Raw genomic sequence first — 16176 nt, forward strand, 5'->3', positions numbered from 1 at the left:
GAAGGAAGGGAAAAAAAATGAGAAAAGGAAAAGGTGGAAACAAAGCTTTTGTAAATAAGCTGGTGAAGAGGGGAGAGGGGGAGGGGGATGAGGAAAAAAAGCAAGATAGATCATGCACAGGTACAAATTCCCTATGAGGAGTGTGATCATTATGTGTATCTAAAATGAACCAATAAGCTTTTTTTTTGAGTCAGGGTCTCACTATATAGTCCAGGTTAGCTTTGAACTCACAATGTCGCCCTGGCTGGCCTCAAACTCAAGGGACCCTCCCACCTCAGCCTCCTGAGTACTGGGATTACAGGTATGTGCCACCATTCTTGGCTTAATGAATTAAAAAAATTAAGATGACACACAGCAATCAGATGTATTCCCATTTCTTATAATCTGCTCTCACAAGCAATGACATGTAGGCCAAAGAGACAAATCTGAAAGAATCCACCAAATGTAATAAATTAGAAATACACAAAAACTGCTGGTTACAAAGATTCACAAGTAGAAATTTCAATTTATGAATTTCTCAGTCCTTCTAGGTCCCTCCTGCCTGAGAGCCTCCACTCAGCAGAGCTCAGGTTCCCTGTAACCTCATGGCTATGAGGCTGAGAAGGAAGGAGGCAGTGCCAGCGACACTGCCCAGCGCGGTCCCGCCTGTTGCCCTTCTCCCGTGAGGGTCAGGCATGGGTCCGCCACGTGCCCATGGTACCCTGATCGCAGCCTCACTGCTCCCCAGTGACGAATAGGTGGACATTCTTCTTGGACTGCAGCATCTGCGCGGCCCGCTCCACACCCACCACAGCTGCCAAGCGCTGCGCGTCGTACTTGGTGTAGAGGACAGTGCAGGTCCATGTGGCCTCCTCTCCCCGGCTGGTGGCCCGCAGCATGTTGCAGATGTCGCTGTAGAAGTGAGGGTACGTGGGCAGCTCATAGAATATCAAGTTCCGGATGCCTTTGATTGTGTACCTGTTAGGACAGAGCAAAGAGGCTGCAGCTCCCAAGCGGCAGTTCAGAGGAGCTGCCTGGAGCCCAGCCCAGTCCTGCTGCTTCTGGCCAGGGACAACGACGCAAGACAACGGCTTTTTTTTTTTTGGTACTGGGAACAGAACTCAGGACGTTGCACTTGCCAGGCAGGCGCTTGTGCCACTGAGCTGCATCCCCAGCCCAGACAAGGGCTTCTTTTGTGACAACATACTTGAATTCCAAACGTCTGGCTTATGATCACAAAGAAATCTGACAACTGTTCAGCCCACTCTGCGGAGGCCGAGGTGGAGTGGGGCGATCATGGACCAGGATTAAGTATCTGTCACAGAGAAGTAGGCACATACAGCCTCATGTCACCCTTATTCTAATCAGGGAAAACTGAATGCTCTGTGATGGGGACAAGATCAGACCCAGCACATAAAGTAAACGCACAGGGTGCACACCGCTCCCGTTAATCTTTCCCTGTCACTGCAGCCATGTGACTCCCTGGCAGAGGTCCCCAATTCCTCCACCCACAGCCCCTGCCTGAGGACCATTAGACATGGGGAGAAAGCAATGGCTCCAATGGCTCAGAACTGCAGCTCTCACCCTGCATACAGGGCCGCACACAGGCTGCGGAGTGTGGGCCCAGGGATGCACACACGGTTTGAGGCAAGGTCAGATACTACCTGTGGGCCTCTGCCACCAAGACTGCACACCTTGTCGGGGTACTGGCTCTTCCTAGACGGCGAGGCTATTCACACTGATGACTTTATGCTGCCTTGCGAGCTTCATTTTACTCACAGCTGTTTGCCTTGTCTTTATCTCATGGCTTGTCCTGATCTCTTGGAAAACCTCTCGCCTCCTCGGCAGGAAAGAGGGCGTTGGGGTGGAGTGTGTGCCATTCTCCGTGGTGCAGTCCTCCCAGCCCAGCCAGTTTCAAGCTATGGTGTTACTGAGCAGAGCTGGGACGATGACACCTGACCTCCTACGCCATCCTAAGGCAGCTTCAGCCCAACACTACCCATGACCTGAACTCCATCCAGCCTGACAGGCCCCACTGAAAAGAAAAGAAAAACAGGACACAAGATCACCAGCCCTTGGCTGAGCACAAGACATAGAGGCTGCTCCACAAATCTGGGTAGGAAGAAAGTAGCTGCATTATTAAATTCTTAAAAGACAAGTATGGGCCTATGACAGCTCAGGACCCCTAGTCTGTTCTACAGGAGCTCTTTCCAGGTCTCTACTGACAGCATGGCAGGGAAGACTGCAGGCAGGCAGGAGACCTGGAGACCCCACCCCATGGGTGGGGCAGGTGTCAAAGCCCAGACTCATATCTTAAGATCCACAGCAAAAGCCTAAGGCAGAGGGGAGAGGGGCCAGCGACTCTGGTCCCAGGGAGAGGTAAAATCCTGGTGGGGGAGGGCAGGCAGACACAGCAGTCTGCTTCTAAGGGAGGGGCAGAACCCATACCCCATCTCTCCCTACTGAGCACACGCGAAACTCAATGTACTTGCACTCACCAAAGAAGCAAAAGCAATCAGTCTGTCCTGCCAGGTTCCTGCACTGATCCTGACCCAGGTCTGCCACATGGACAGAGAAGCTGGGTGCTTCTTCCCCCCAACACCTCCAAGGTACACAGCAGGCACCAAAGGCCTGGCTCTACCCTGACAACAACCCCTGCCCCCAGCAAAGCCGGAATGGAAAGGACCTGCTAGCATCACCACCGTCCAGCAGGAGCAGCACCATCCAGTGACACCTCAAGCCTTGCAGGGAGTCACAGTGGGGGCCTGCTCTGGTGGAGGGACAGGAGTGTTGCTGGGGACAGCTAAGCAGTCAGGAGGCCCAGGAAATCCCTTCACACCCCAAGCCCACACTGCACTCTCCTATCTGTGGGAGAGAAGGCTCGAGTCTGTTTCTATGGCAACCCCCAAGTCCAGAATAGAACGGTGGCACCCACCCACACCAGTGGCCTGTGTATTGCTTCTCTCAGCCTTTACATCCGGTGGAAAATTACAGAAAGCACCTAGACATTAGAACAATGAGGTCATTACAGTGACTATCAAGACCCTGCAAGTGTGTGCAGTTTACAGAAATACGCCAATGAGTACAAATTATTTTTTGTGTGAATTTTTTGTGGAGGGGAGATGCGGTGAAGATAGGAAGTAAGTAGCAATTGCACCAAATTTTTAATTGGGTACAGCATTTTTACACTGACAAGTTTTCCTTTCAAAATCTACCCTAAGGAAACACCTAAAGTGAGTAGGCCACCAAAATCATGCTTGTGGGTGTTCTTGGTATTGTCACGTACAGTCAACACCTTGGATACCAAAAACCTCAGGTAAGCTGGGCATGGTGGCACACATCTGTAATCCAGCATGTGAGCGGGTGAGGCAAGGGGCTGGCAAGTTCAAGGCCAGCCTGGGCAATGTAGCCAGCTCAAATTGGCCTAGACTGCATAGCAGAGCCTGTCTCAAAAAAACAAAAAACCACCTCAAATCCACAGATGCTCCAGTCTCTTCCATGAAATGGCACAGTATTTGGATATAGCTTTGCATATCCTCCAATACACCTTAAATCTTCTCTAGGTATTTGTTTAACCACCTACCTGTTTAACGACTGTTCCAACTGAGGTGCACTGCTCAAACTTCTGACCTGCCCCTTGTACCTATGACCCATCTTTTATTTGGGGGGGGTGTGGTTCTACACATCTTGTTTATTCTTTGTTCTGCATATTGTAATGTGCACATGAGATATGATTCCTCATTTAGCATTCAATTTAGCTAATGACCCAGTTGGGAATTCAGAATTTGGTCACTGAAGGAGGAGGGTCTGTAACCCCTAATACAATGCAAATGCCATGTAAGTAGTTATTGTTTAAAGAATAACAGCAGAAAAGTGTTTAAGTTCAGTACAGATGCATAATTTTCAAAGCATCTTCAATTTTAATGTATTTATTTATTTCTGAGCTGGTTGAACCTGTGAATGCAGGACCCAAGGACACAGTGGGCGGATTTTAACTGCAAACACTGAGAAAGCTGTTTGTCCACGGAGGAAACAAGGCTGACCGCATAAGCAAACAAAGCAGTACTATGTAACCATTAACCTGGATGTGGTGGTGCACGCCTATAATCTCAGGAGGCTGAAGCAGGAGGACCACTGCAAGTTTGAGGAGAGCCTAGGCTACACAGTGAATTCAAGGCCAGTCTGAACCAAGTACACAACAAGACCCTATCTCAAAAAAAAAAGAGAAAGAAGTGGGGCTTCTGAAGGTGACTGGAACGTGGGGGCATCATGCTCACCAATGTATTAATTCACTGATGCACCCACAGCTAGATGTGCTGTGAGGAGGTGGGCCTGGCCAGAAGAGGGCGTCTCAAGGACGAGTCTCCCTCCCCGGCCCCTTCCTTCTCTGCTTCCTACTTATCACTACCCGAACAGCCTCCCTTCCTATCTCCTGGTCCCAAGTTTCTGCCCTGGAGCAGCCAACCATGGGCTAAATCTTCCAAAACTGTGTGCCAAAATAAATACATACCCCTACGGGGTTAGGTGTTCTGTCCAAAAGTAAGAATGTGACTGAGACAGGATTTGTGATAGACATATACACATAACCTAAAAATGCATGTATAATACATAGGTGTATATACCAGAATATTAACAGGTTTGAACTTTCTAACAATGAGCACTTAAAACATTTACAATAAAGTAAAAAATATTCCAAGTCTACAACATGATCATAATTTAGGTATTTTTTAAAAAAACTTACAAATGATTATATATGTACACAGATATTTTTCATATAGAAAAGAGCAAACATACACCAAAAAAAAATTATTTTTTAAATGTCAAAAAAGCCAGGCATGGTTGTGCACACCTGTAATCCAAGCACTCAGGAGGGACAGGCAGGAGGATCATGAGTTTCAGTGCAGCCTGGGCTACAAAGCAAGACCCTGTCCTCAAACAATAAATGAAAAGACAAGAAAAATATTTATAAGAATATCGGGATTTTGGGCAGTGAGATTATAAATGAGTATGTTTCCCTTTCTGTAAATCAAAATTTTTCTTAGTTCTCTAAAATAACTATGTAATACTCCTGTAATCAGGAAAAACAAAACAGGAAAACTACTAAGGGTTACAAATAAAGAAAGAAAAACAAAGCGGGGGAGGAGGGAAGGTGCCAGTGTCAACTTTCCCACAACAGACTAGGCACCCTGGAAATGGAGTCTGTGACCAGGGCCTGACAGAGGGCAATCAGTGCTGATTCTTCATACCAGAGCACCCTTTCTGCCCTCTGACTCCCTCATCCCTCTCACCTATTATATTTCTGAGTTCTCCATGGTCCCTGAAGAAGACAATCTTACCCTCCAAAGGACCTAAAACTGAGGCTGCTCCAGATGTCTATTTTGCCTGCCAAGTAGTAAATAACAAGGAGGCACCACAGTGGATGTGAAAGGCTGGGCCTCCATATGATCTCCTTAGGGGCAGGGAATGTAAGGGCAGCTCCAGCAGCCTTTCCAGTTCCCTAAACCCCCATCCAGGTTCCAACTTGCTCTGCTGAGCCACCTTCCTGAAGCGGGCACGCAGAGAGAAAGAGGCACGAGTCATTCCTGGGACGGCAACCAAGACCAGCACCCCTCCAATCCTAAGACACTACTGGTTTCATCCTCCCAAAGAAAACAAGTGTTCAGGCTGAAAATTTCTGCTAGCTCAAAAATAAATTCTCAGTCGGGCATGGTGATGCAAGCCTGTAATCCCAGCATTCCGGAAGTTGAGGCAGGAGGATCATTGGGAGTTCGAGACCAGCCTGGGCTACAAAGTGAGCTCAAGGCCAGCCTGAATTGTATATTGAGACCCTGTCTCAAAAAGACAATAAATAAATAAATAAATAAACAAGTAAAATAAATTCTCACCTTTCTAACACTATCAGCTGTCACAGAGAATATAAACACAGAATTTCAGAGCCAGGTACTATTGTGGGAAACATATGTAGCTAAGGGGCACAGCACTAGCCTACCACGTGTGAGACCCTGAGTTTTGTGCCCTGCGCTATACAAAACAAAAACAAACAAAAAGATACACGCACTTATTTTTTCAAAGTCAAATATAAAACCAAATCATGAAGACACTGAGGACCAAAATGCCCATCATCACCTTGGTGATCACTCCAGCAAAACATCTGCTAGCTGGAAACCTGAGGCTTCTTACCTGTGCAGAACTCTGAGAACTTCCTATGCGTCCATTCTCTGCATAAGAAACACCGGTCCACGGGGTCCGGAGCCCAGAGCTGAAGGCACAGGCTGAGATGTGACTCTGAACCGCTGTCAGGGAAGCACGGTTTGCACGCTCACACACACACACAGTGTAATGCAGGACACTGTCCTGTCTACAGAAGCCCTTCTGCCACCATGCCCTCTCCCCAGAGAGGTGCTGAGACAGCTGAGTCCCCAGCCCAGCCTCCTTTACACTTGCTACAGGCAAGCACACTGAGAAGTTCTCCAAGCCAGACACTTCATGTAAAGGGCTTGCTTTATTTGTTGAGCTAACAGAAAACTAAGGGCTTTTAAGACTTAGTGAGTACAACCTCCCCCAAACACTTCCCAACATGAATGGAAACAACTTACTAGAACAAAACAAATAATGATGCCAACAAGCAGGCATTCACTAATATTCTTTGGCCAAGCAGACTTGTCTGCCAAGAACAGAGCTGGGAAACAAATTTAATTAGTTCTCAACTCTCCACTCAGATGAACTAATCAGCAGAATATCTGAAGGGGTCAGGTCACGTCAGCTCTGCCATGCCCAAGGAGCCTGCTGGAGTCCTCCCTGGCTACCCTGGTAAAGAGAACACATCTGGAAGCACTAGCCCAACGTCAGCATAAATGAAAAGGCATGTAGCCCACAGGTGCATCATCCAATGTGCGCAAGGGTGGGAGACTTCCGGTTGAGCTGCCCAGAAGTCTTTGAGAAAATGCCCCCCTCATTAGCGTGTATGACTTCCAGTTAATAAAACAGTAAAATCAGAGTTCAAGTTCACTGGATGTTACAGCGAAACCAGGAAGAAAGAAGTAGAGTAAGTCTCTGACTTACGAACATTTGAGTTGCAGACACAAATGGACCTTGCATTGGGCTTTTTTATGCTTTATGTCACGTATCTGTGTCAAAGACACGTAAGACTCACTTTGTCAGACTTATGAACAAACCCAACCTATGAATGTTCTCCTGGCATGGAACTTGTTCCTAAGTCAGGACTTACTGTAATGGAATAGTTTCCATCTCTGTATGTGTTAGGGTTTAAGTAGGTTTTTCTATTTGTCAGTAGAATGTTCACAAAACAGTATCTAAGCTCCAGGCACACAAAGGACTACAACTAACACCAAGCAGTAAAGGAAAGCTAGTCTTACTATCTAATTAGAACATTAAACATAACAAAAAGGCCAGTCAACTTATTCTGTCATTACCCTTTTCTTGTTGCCTCCTGCTGCCATCACGGGACCCAGGGAGAAGTCACCATGTGTACCCCTCCTCGTGCACCTCTGCACGCTGGCACTGTGCTCAGCTTCCAGCTCCCAGGTCACACTGCCCCTGAAGCCCCTTTAGTGACAAGGCCTCCCCTGCCTGTATTCACTCAAGCTGTCCCTGCCACAAGCTACTCAACTCAGTAACGTTGAGCTTGAGGTTTACAACCACAGCTACACTCCAGATGTGCACCAGGTTATGCTTGCTGTACAACCTTCCAGCAATCCTCGTTTTTAGAAGCCGCCAACAGACAGACCAAGAACAATCTGTGCTGCCCAAAAACACTTACAGCAGGGAATGACAATAACAGGAAGTTAATAAATCAGAGCAAAGACCAAGAGCAGTGGAAAGGAACTAAGAGTTGGGAAGCTGGGGAAGGCCTGTGTGAGGGGAGAACATCTGAGCAGCAACTCAATCATGTGAGAATAGGCGGGCAAGGAGCTGAAAGAACTCTGGCAGAGACAGTCGCGGAGCCAGGGTGACTTGTGCCATGACCGCGCTGCATCCCCTCCAACAGCAGCTGAGACCAGGACTCCTGTACCTTTTGTAGAAATGGAAGCGCTCTGTGAGGAGCAGAAACTGCTTCTCCCCTTGAAGGAAGAAGTGCCTGGCTCTGGAGACAGCAGACTTCTGGGTGTACTCGCAGATGTGGGTGAAGTTCAGTTCCTCCTTCTTGAAGTAATTTCGCAGACGCACGAAGTCGAAGTAGGAGGGGACATAGATGAGAGTGTGGGACATGACTGCATCCCGGTACTGAGGCAAAATCTTGTTTACAAAAAAGTTAAACCTGATTTGGAAGGCAAAGGGCAAGGTTAATGGTCCAGAGTTGAACAAGAAAAAACAGCCTGGAGTTGAGCCGCGACAGTCAACTGTGACTCCAGGTCAATCACAAGCTCATGTCGAGAGGTCACATCAGGGCTAGGGACTTGCTTTCTCTCAGAAAGATTGGGTGAGTATAAAACCTGATTTGGACCTAAAAAAGTAAGTGCTAACATTACCCAATGTAACGCCATTATACAGGGAGAATTACTCTAGAAAGTAAACACCACACCAATCATCAGTGTGTCAGTCAAAAAATAATCACTGAGCTGCACCTGTGGGCTAGGCACCACTGTGCTAACTAAACACAAGAGGAAAGAGGAAACACACATACAGAATTAGAAAAACAGTTGTTGCCCTGAGGGCTTACAACGAAGCTGCTGACATGTGACACATGCAGCACACAGCGCATGTGGCACACAGCAGTGTAATGTGATTTGAAATGCCACAGTCAAGTGGGAAGGAGCACTGACGCACAGACTAGGACACCTAGGCCAAGTCACCACTTCTCTCTGATCTCAGCTTCTTCCCCTCACACCAGTGATCTCATCTAATCTGCTAAGTGGTCATCAATCCACGCACAAGGAGTCCAGTTCTAAGTCTGACGCCGAAGTCAGACCTCCTGACAAGGCCCAAGGAGCTCAACAGGAGGCTGGGTACCTGGCGTCGATCACTGTGGCCAGGCTCTCTGAGTCCATCCTCTGGAAGACGTGTGGGAGCTGCACCAGCACGTGACTGATGGAGCCTGTCCTGGGGACATTCCGCACGGCCACCTGCCAGGGGTCAGTGAGAATGTCAGGAGGCAAGCACGGCCACCATCATCTGTCTCAAGACCATGACAGTCTGCTTTGTGAAGAGCCAGAGGACCCAGGACACCCACCTGGCCCTGCAGGTTCACGCAGTACTTGTTGAACACTGAGTTGATCTGGGCGTCCTGCAGGGCCCCAAACAGCAGCGTCTGGCGATAGTACCTGGCCCAATTATTAAGGCTCCACATCCGCACTCGAGAAAAGTCAACTCCATGCGAGTCCAGGGGCAGCAGGTTCATGTGGTTCATCAAATGCTTTGAGCAAAGAGAAGGCCACCATCAGTGCGCACTGAGCAGTCTGTGCTGGGCAGTGCCGAGCACTTCACCAGCCGAGCATCTCTTCTGACCCCATGGAGGACATACCCCACCCACAGCAAGAAAACCGAGGCCTGCCGGGTAAGCAAAATAAGCTGAAATTGGCCACCTCCTAGACCTTTTAAAAACTATCAAAGTGGTGCCTAGTGGAATACTCCTTTCGAAGGAACTTCTGAAATGCTACTCTGGTCACTTTACAGGCCCCACAACCCCACACTTGTACAAAAAGGATAATGACATGGAAAACGAGCTACTGTGGCTTCACTGACCTAGTGGTGATTTGAATCTACAATGCCCTCCACAGTCTCAGGGGTCTGGAAGGCAACTGGATTACAGGGCAGTAAACTGACTTCCTGCTGAGCTGGGTCCCTGGGGCGTGGCCTGGGTGTCTTCCTCCACAGCTCCTCCCTGCACTCTCTGCTTCCTGTCTACCCACCGCAAGGTAAGCAGCTTCCCCACTGGGGGGTGCCTTGGCCTTCCTGAATTGGAGACGGCTGACTACGCCCTGAAATCTCTGCCAACTGTGAACCGAAATATATCTCTCCTTTTTGAAGCTCTGGGAGGCGGGTGTTATAGCTCATCAGCAAAGAGAATGACTATGACACCCATTCTCAAAACACCAGAGGCCACAGCCACTACAACTACTTTTCCTCAAATTAAAGAATATGACAACTACTGACATGCTTTTTCCATTTACAATCAATCGGCATATATCAAAGCGTCAGGGGTACTAAAAGCTTATTCCCTGCTTCAGAGGCATGTACTATCCTTTACATGCTCCCAAATTCCTGCAAGTTAGATGGGCTACAGTTGCAGAAGTGAGTTCCCAGTTGAAAAAGAAAAACAGAAGCCCTGATAAGGACATTCTAAAGCAGTTTTCAACCCTAAAACCAAAAAACTGCAGAGGAGTAAGAGAAGGAAAAAATACAGTAAGTGTATAAAGCTGTCTCATAAAAAAAGATTCCACATTAAAAAACCTTAGGAAATGATTTTCTATCTCCACTGACGGGCACAATCTATGAAGAAGTGAGGTAGAGATGTTCCTTGTGAGGGTATTCACCCCCCAACCCCCATCCATCCATCCATCCATCCATCCAGGCCTTTAAGGGGAAGAAGCCTTTCCTGGAGATCTGAGACAACTGCAAAGAATTTTTACATTTCTACATAGTTTACTTATTGATTGATCTGTGGGCTGAAGAAAAGACAAAAGAATTTTTCAAATTGGAAAATGTAGAATATTTCAGTTTCTAACCTGAATTTTAATTTGAACTTACATAACCTTTTAAGACAAGCCCAGTGCACTTCTTGTTTCTCTAAATGTGAATAACCAGGATTACCAGGACATGCTCCCAGTTCTGCATCAGGTAAATGTCAGCTTGATCGATGATGAGGAGCTCAATAGAAGACAGAAAGTCAAAATCTCTCTTCTTCTCTCCTTCCCCACCGATGATGGTCCTCAAGCCCAGTGGGGAGGCAAGGAGGATGTCCGAGGAGTAGAAGGGGGCATAGAGCCGGATGCTCCTCTGAAGAATCGCCACTCCTGCACAGAACACACAGCGTGCACCAGCTCACGGCTGTCTTCCACCCTCTCACAGCAGCCCCTCTGGCACCTCACATCTCTCTGCCCTGCAGCACTGAACTGTGCTACAGTTGTGTAACAACCCCCTTTAGTGCCCACGTTCTCCTCCTTTCCTTCCTGTCATCCAGCCTCCCTAGAACTGTCACTGCTTTCAAATTTCCCACTCACTTCTCAGTCCTTCGCTGCAGCTCTCATTCTCAGAACTCTTGGTCTCCCTCAGGATCTGATCCATCCTCACTCTGAAATGACTCTTGCTCAAATTTCCAACAACCCTCACTCACAGGGTTGTACTTCTGGACTGCACAAATGCATGATCGACACTGAAATGCTCCTTGCTTCAGTCTCCAGGACCTCAGCACCTCTTCTGCCCGGTTCCCTGACTGAGCCCCGCACATCCTTCCAGATCCAAACACCTCTCCTTCCGCAGGCCCCTCTATTCTCTCACTCGTATAAAGCCTTTGGTAAATTTACTTCCTACCTGTGGCTTTAACACTGCCTTTATACAAATTCATATTTCCAGCCCAAAGCTTTTTGTTGAGCTTCAGACTAGCACACCTGCTGCTCGCGGATATCTGAATGTGTTCCAAACATATCCTGAAGTCATATAGAGCCTGTGTCAATGAATCCTACCTCATCCCAGGCTTTGCCCCCAAAGGATTCTACACAAGCATTTTCCTATCTGAAACAGTTTCCTCCACTCCAACTACCCCTCCATGACTAGCTAAGTCTTGCGGAGGTTTCCACAAGGTACAAAGGCAGCAACCCCTGACCTCACCACACTGCCTCCACCCCAGACCACTGGGTTTGCTTTAAATGCACCCAGAAGCCCTGCTGCACACGCAGCCCTGAACTCCCTCCCCTGCTAAGCTGGACTTCACTGGCAACAGGAACAGTACCTTTTCCCTATATATTCCCAGTTTAACACTGCTGGCACCCTGCAGGTAAGATGTGCCTCTGAATAAGCACATGAGGAATGAACTTTCCAGGCAAACAACCGCCTCAGCGGGAGCTGAAAAAGCAACTAGCAAACAACATGCAAAGCTCGAGGAGGGCGCTTAAGTGGACCGAGGTAGCATCTATAGAGCAGAAGTCTGCCTTTCTAAACAGTCTTGGCCTCCCCAGGACCCGCTCCACCTTGTCATCCCCATCTTCCCTGAGAGGTCCACATAGCGCCTCCTGCAGTCTGCTGAATGGAGTCATTTCCTGGAAACATGCAGCGCTTTTTTCCACCTGGCCCCAGAGGCTCCCAAACCCTAGCCTAGGAAAGGTTCTCCCCTGGCAAAGAGGTGGCAATGTCAGCAGCCCTCTGGTGAATGCCAATTTCCAGGGTTCTAGGCTCCAGCTACACCACGGATCCCACAGCACCCCAATTTTGACAAGAAGGAATTACCAATCCTGAAGTGGTCATCGATGTTACCCACAAACACAGCTTCATAATCCTCAGGCCTCTTCAGGTTGGGTGGTCTCTCCTCGGGATCTGACCCATACTCGCTCTGAAATCTCTTTTTGTTGCTCACAATGATTTTCTTCTTGCTGTCCCCCTCCAGGAGGCTAATGAAGAGCTGCACCACCCGCAGAGCAGCTTCCCGGAACGGCACCACTATCAGCACCTGTGCAGGGGCAATGGCAGCCTTGGTAGGGCAGGGGAGAAACGGCAAGCCCAGGCACACCTGCTGAGGAAGCAGGGCTCAGAAGTCCTACACTGAGTGGCCCCTGGTAGGCACCATGCCTATGTCAGACCTTTCGCATAGGGCCCAGCTCAATACTCGATCACAAGCAACAGGTCCTGTGGACTTTGGCCCCTCTGGCTCATGAGAGTCGCTTCTCAAGCAGAAGCTTTAGCACAGGGCAACGCCCATCTCAGCTGCATCTGCAGGCCAAAATACAAGGCTAATCAAGCAGGTCTTTGAGGGCAAGGAGTCTTTACTCATTTCTTTATCTCCCACAGAACTCAGTATCAGATTTTTATCCATAAGACCCACTCAATAAATTTATGCCAAATAAATGACGTAAAGAAAAACTGAAGAGGCTTTCCTCATGACAGTCCGCCCTGTGTCCTGCAGGGTGTACTTTTATCCTGCTTTTTTCCTTCTATTTGGCCCAAGCTCGCTCTGCAGAGCCAGTTCCCCTCTTACTCTTCACTTTTTCAAATAAACTTTGCCACCAAAAAAAAAGAAAAACTGCTGGGTATGGTGGCGCACACCTATAATCCCAGCACTCGGGAGGCTGAGGCAGGAGGATCGTTGGGAGTTTGAGGCCAGCCTGGGCTACAAAGTGAGCTCAAGGCCAGCCTGAATTGCATAGTGAGACCCTGTCTCAAAAAGGAAAAAAAAAAAAAAAAGAAAAACTAAAGAAAAAGGATTAAAACATTATTGCTTTTCTAGTACATATTCTAGAATCTATTCAGAAATGATTATAAAGTATTACCAAAATGAGACCAGAAGTCAATGGGAAAAACAGGACTGGAGAGAGAGAGAGAAAGAGAGAGAGAAGGAGGGAGAGAGGGAGGGGAGGAGGGAGGGAGGGAAGGAAGAAAGGAAGGAAGGAAGGAAGGAAGAAGGAAAGAAGGAAGGGAGAAAATACATATAATCTTAGTCTCCTATGCAATGCTAAATGAAACACAGAACCTCAATATTCTTGTGTTTGAGGCAGAGGTAGTTTCCCAGAATAGAAACCAGCCTGGTCAAAGGAATACAGTGGTTTACCTCAGTACAGGACAGAGATGCTTACGGGGGCTGGCTTACCATCCCAGCTGTGACCTTAACTCGTGTCTGAGCTTCAGTTTCTCCAGCTGGCAAACAAGGGGTATAACTAAAAAATCTCTAAGCCATGTCAATAATGAAACTGTACAATCCTAAAAAATGAAGCTTCTTCAATATGAAAAGACACAAGCTAAAGGGAAAAGAAACAAGCTACAAATGTATAAACAATTAAAGGACATTTATTTCCTTTTCTACTACCTCAAATCCACTGACATTTAGACTTGTAAGCACAAATACATGGGATCACTACTTGAAGTAGCAGTAACTTTAAGAGGGCAGATGGATTTTTCTTGCCAAGGTTCACATATTTACACAGGTTACTGAAAAGAACCTTTGACTGGAGTTCCATCTCTGCCATTCCTTCCCTGCTTCTTTTTAGCAGGGCCTGCTGCAAAGCTGGAATTCTGTCCACACCCGTGGTACACAGGGACTAGGTAAAAAGTCCACCCATGGAGCACTACCCTTGCATAAAGGGTAAACTTGAGACTTCCCTAGCTAAATAGATGCACCTATGCATACTCATAGGTGAAATAAATCAGACACATGTTTAAACACTGTATTGTTTCTCTAATGTAAGAAACCAAAAGTGTAAATGAGGACCAAGTTGTATAACAAATATTGGGAAATGGGAAGAAAATATTCAAATGAGAAGGGGAAGAAGCGGGGGAAGGAACAAAGAAAAAAGAGAATACAAGAAAAATGGAAACAAAGCCTTTGTAAACAAGCAGGGGAACAAGGGTGGGAGGCAGGGTAGGGAAATGGGAAAAAAGAAAACATGTGTCACAAGGTACAAATTCCTTATGGTAAATGTTATTGCTATGTATATCCAAAATGTACCAATAAAAAGGGGAAAAAAAGTGTACCGAGCTCTAAGCACTGAGGAGACCTCTGCAGTATTTGTTCAGCTACACCATGCGTTAATCCTTAACACAAGTACCCTGAGCAACTGTTTAGTTTCTCCACTGTCCACTTAGCTGGACATGGTGATGCACGCCTGTAATCTCAACACTTGGGAGGCTGAGGCAGGGGGATCATTGTGAGTTCAAGACCAGCCTGGGCTACAAAGTGAGCTCAAGGCCAGCCTGAACTGCATAGTGAGACCCTGTCTCAAAAAGACCAAAAAAGAAAAGAAAAGAAAAGAAATCATCCACTGAGCTGTCGGCAGCACTGTCTGATTCTACTTGGCCCGTTTAACATGCTCACTTTGGGTTCATTCATTATTCTGGTCAATTATTCACACACTCGTGTACCTGCCAAGTGCCAGGCAGTACAGTGGCAGCTCCCGCAGCCTCCTCCCTCTGGTGGTCTCCTGCTGCCACTTACCTTGGGCCTCGTCAGCCCCTGGTCCCTGAAGCCATCATCATCGCACAGCCCAGGCTTCTGGCCTCGTCGCTTGCTGTTGTTGCTGAGCACCTGGGCGTTGGCCTTGAGCACGTGGTTGAGCGCGTGCAGGCAATACACATGGCGGACCTCCTCCCCGTGCCGCAGCGCAGTCCTTTCCGGGTAGAACAGGTCCCGGTAGGAGTTCATGACTAAGAAGAGCTCCTTTTGGAGCGGGGTGAAGGGGCTATTTGATTTTGGGGAATCAGACAAGAACTGGCCATTGGTCTTGGTCCAGGTGGATTCCAGCGGCTTATGGAGATGAAGCAACCTCAGGTCAAAATCCTTTGGAGGTTTAAATGTTTCCATCTCCTGAAACCTGGATGAAAAGACAAGCTGGCCCATGACAGGCCACTAGGGAGAGACAGAGCAAGAGCTGAGTCAGAAGGGAAACACCACGCCTGAAGTTTACGCAGTCATGGACACATCCGAGTTACCACAATCTTCTACGATTTACAGAGCATCTCACTTAACCCTGGCCAGTAACCCTGCGAGGCAGGTGCCGTAACACTCCTGTTACAGAATGTGAAAGAACACCAGGCTCAGAGGTAGGAGGACCCAGAACAAGTTTGCAGGCAATGTAGGCTGGAGTCCAAGCCTGCTGGCTTCAAATCTCAGCTCCAGCTAGGCACATGCCAGTCATCCCAGCACTCAGGAGACTGAGGCAGGAGGATCACTGTGAGTTTAGGGCCAACCCGGGCTACATAGTGAGTTCAAGACTGTCTCAAAAATACTCCCTAAAAAAAAAAAAAAACAAATCTGAGCTCATTCTGCCAGTGTCTCACACTCCTGTGGAGCTCATTCTGGGAGTCTACATTCAGTCTAGAAAAACAGGGATTCTGTGATTACATGACTTTGATAATCATCACAATGCCTAACACTTGGAGATCCACAATTTCTACCTGTCTGTCTGTCCTCCCTCCTCCCTGTTCCCCACCCTCCTTTTTCTAGTTTTTCTTTTTTCCCCTTTTTTTTTTTCTGAGACAGGTTCTCACAATGTAGTATAGGCTGGCCTTGAACTCACATTGATCCTCCTGCCTCAG

The 16176-nt window shown here is 47.7% G+C and overlaps 1 protein-coding gene across 1 annotated transcript in view; it reads right to left on the reverse strand.

Moving 5' to 3' along the window:
- Window positions 1–358: 358 nt before the first annotated feature.
- Window positions 359–16176, reverse strand: part of Diexf (digestive organ expansion factor homolog (zebrafish)) — a 24873-nt gene continuing 9055 nt past the window's right edge. The window contains exons 6-12 of the mRNA XM_005404524.2: window positions 15077–15487; window positions 12382–12601; window positions 10750–10952; window positions 9170–9352; window positions 8950–9062; window positions 8012–8257; window positions 359–957 (exon numbers count right to left, since the gene is read on the reverse strand). Of these exons, the coding sequence (XP_005404581.1) occupies window positions 714–957; window positions 8012–8257; window positions 8950–9062; window positions 9170–9352; window positions 10750–10952; window positions 12382–12601; window positions 15077–15487 (1620 nt within the window). The 3' untranslated portion in view covers window positions 359–713. The remainder of the gene's footprint in view (window positions 958–8011; window positions 8258–8949; window positions 9063–9169; window positions 9353–10749; window positions 10953–12381; window positions 12602–15076; window positions 15488–16176) is intronic.

The sequence above is a fragment of the Chinchilla lanigera genome, unplaced genomic scaffold (assembly GCF_000276665.1).
Source record: "Chinchilla lanigera isolate Chin_1 unplaced genomic scaffold, ChiLan1.0 scaffold00088, whole genome shotgun sequence".
Taxonomy (NCBI): Eukaryota; Metazoa; Chordata; class Mammalia; order Rodentia; family Chinchillidae; genus Chinchilla; species Chinchilla lanigera.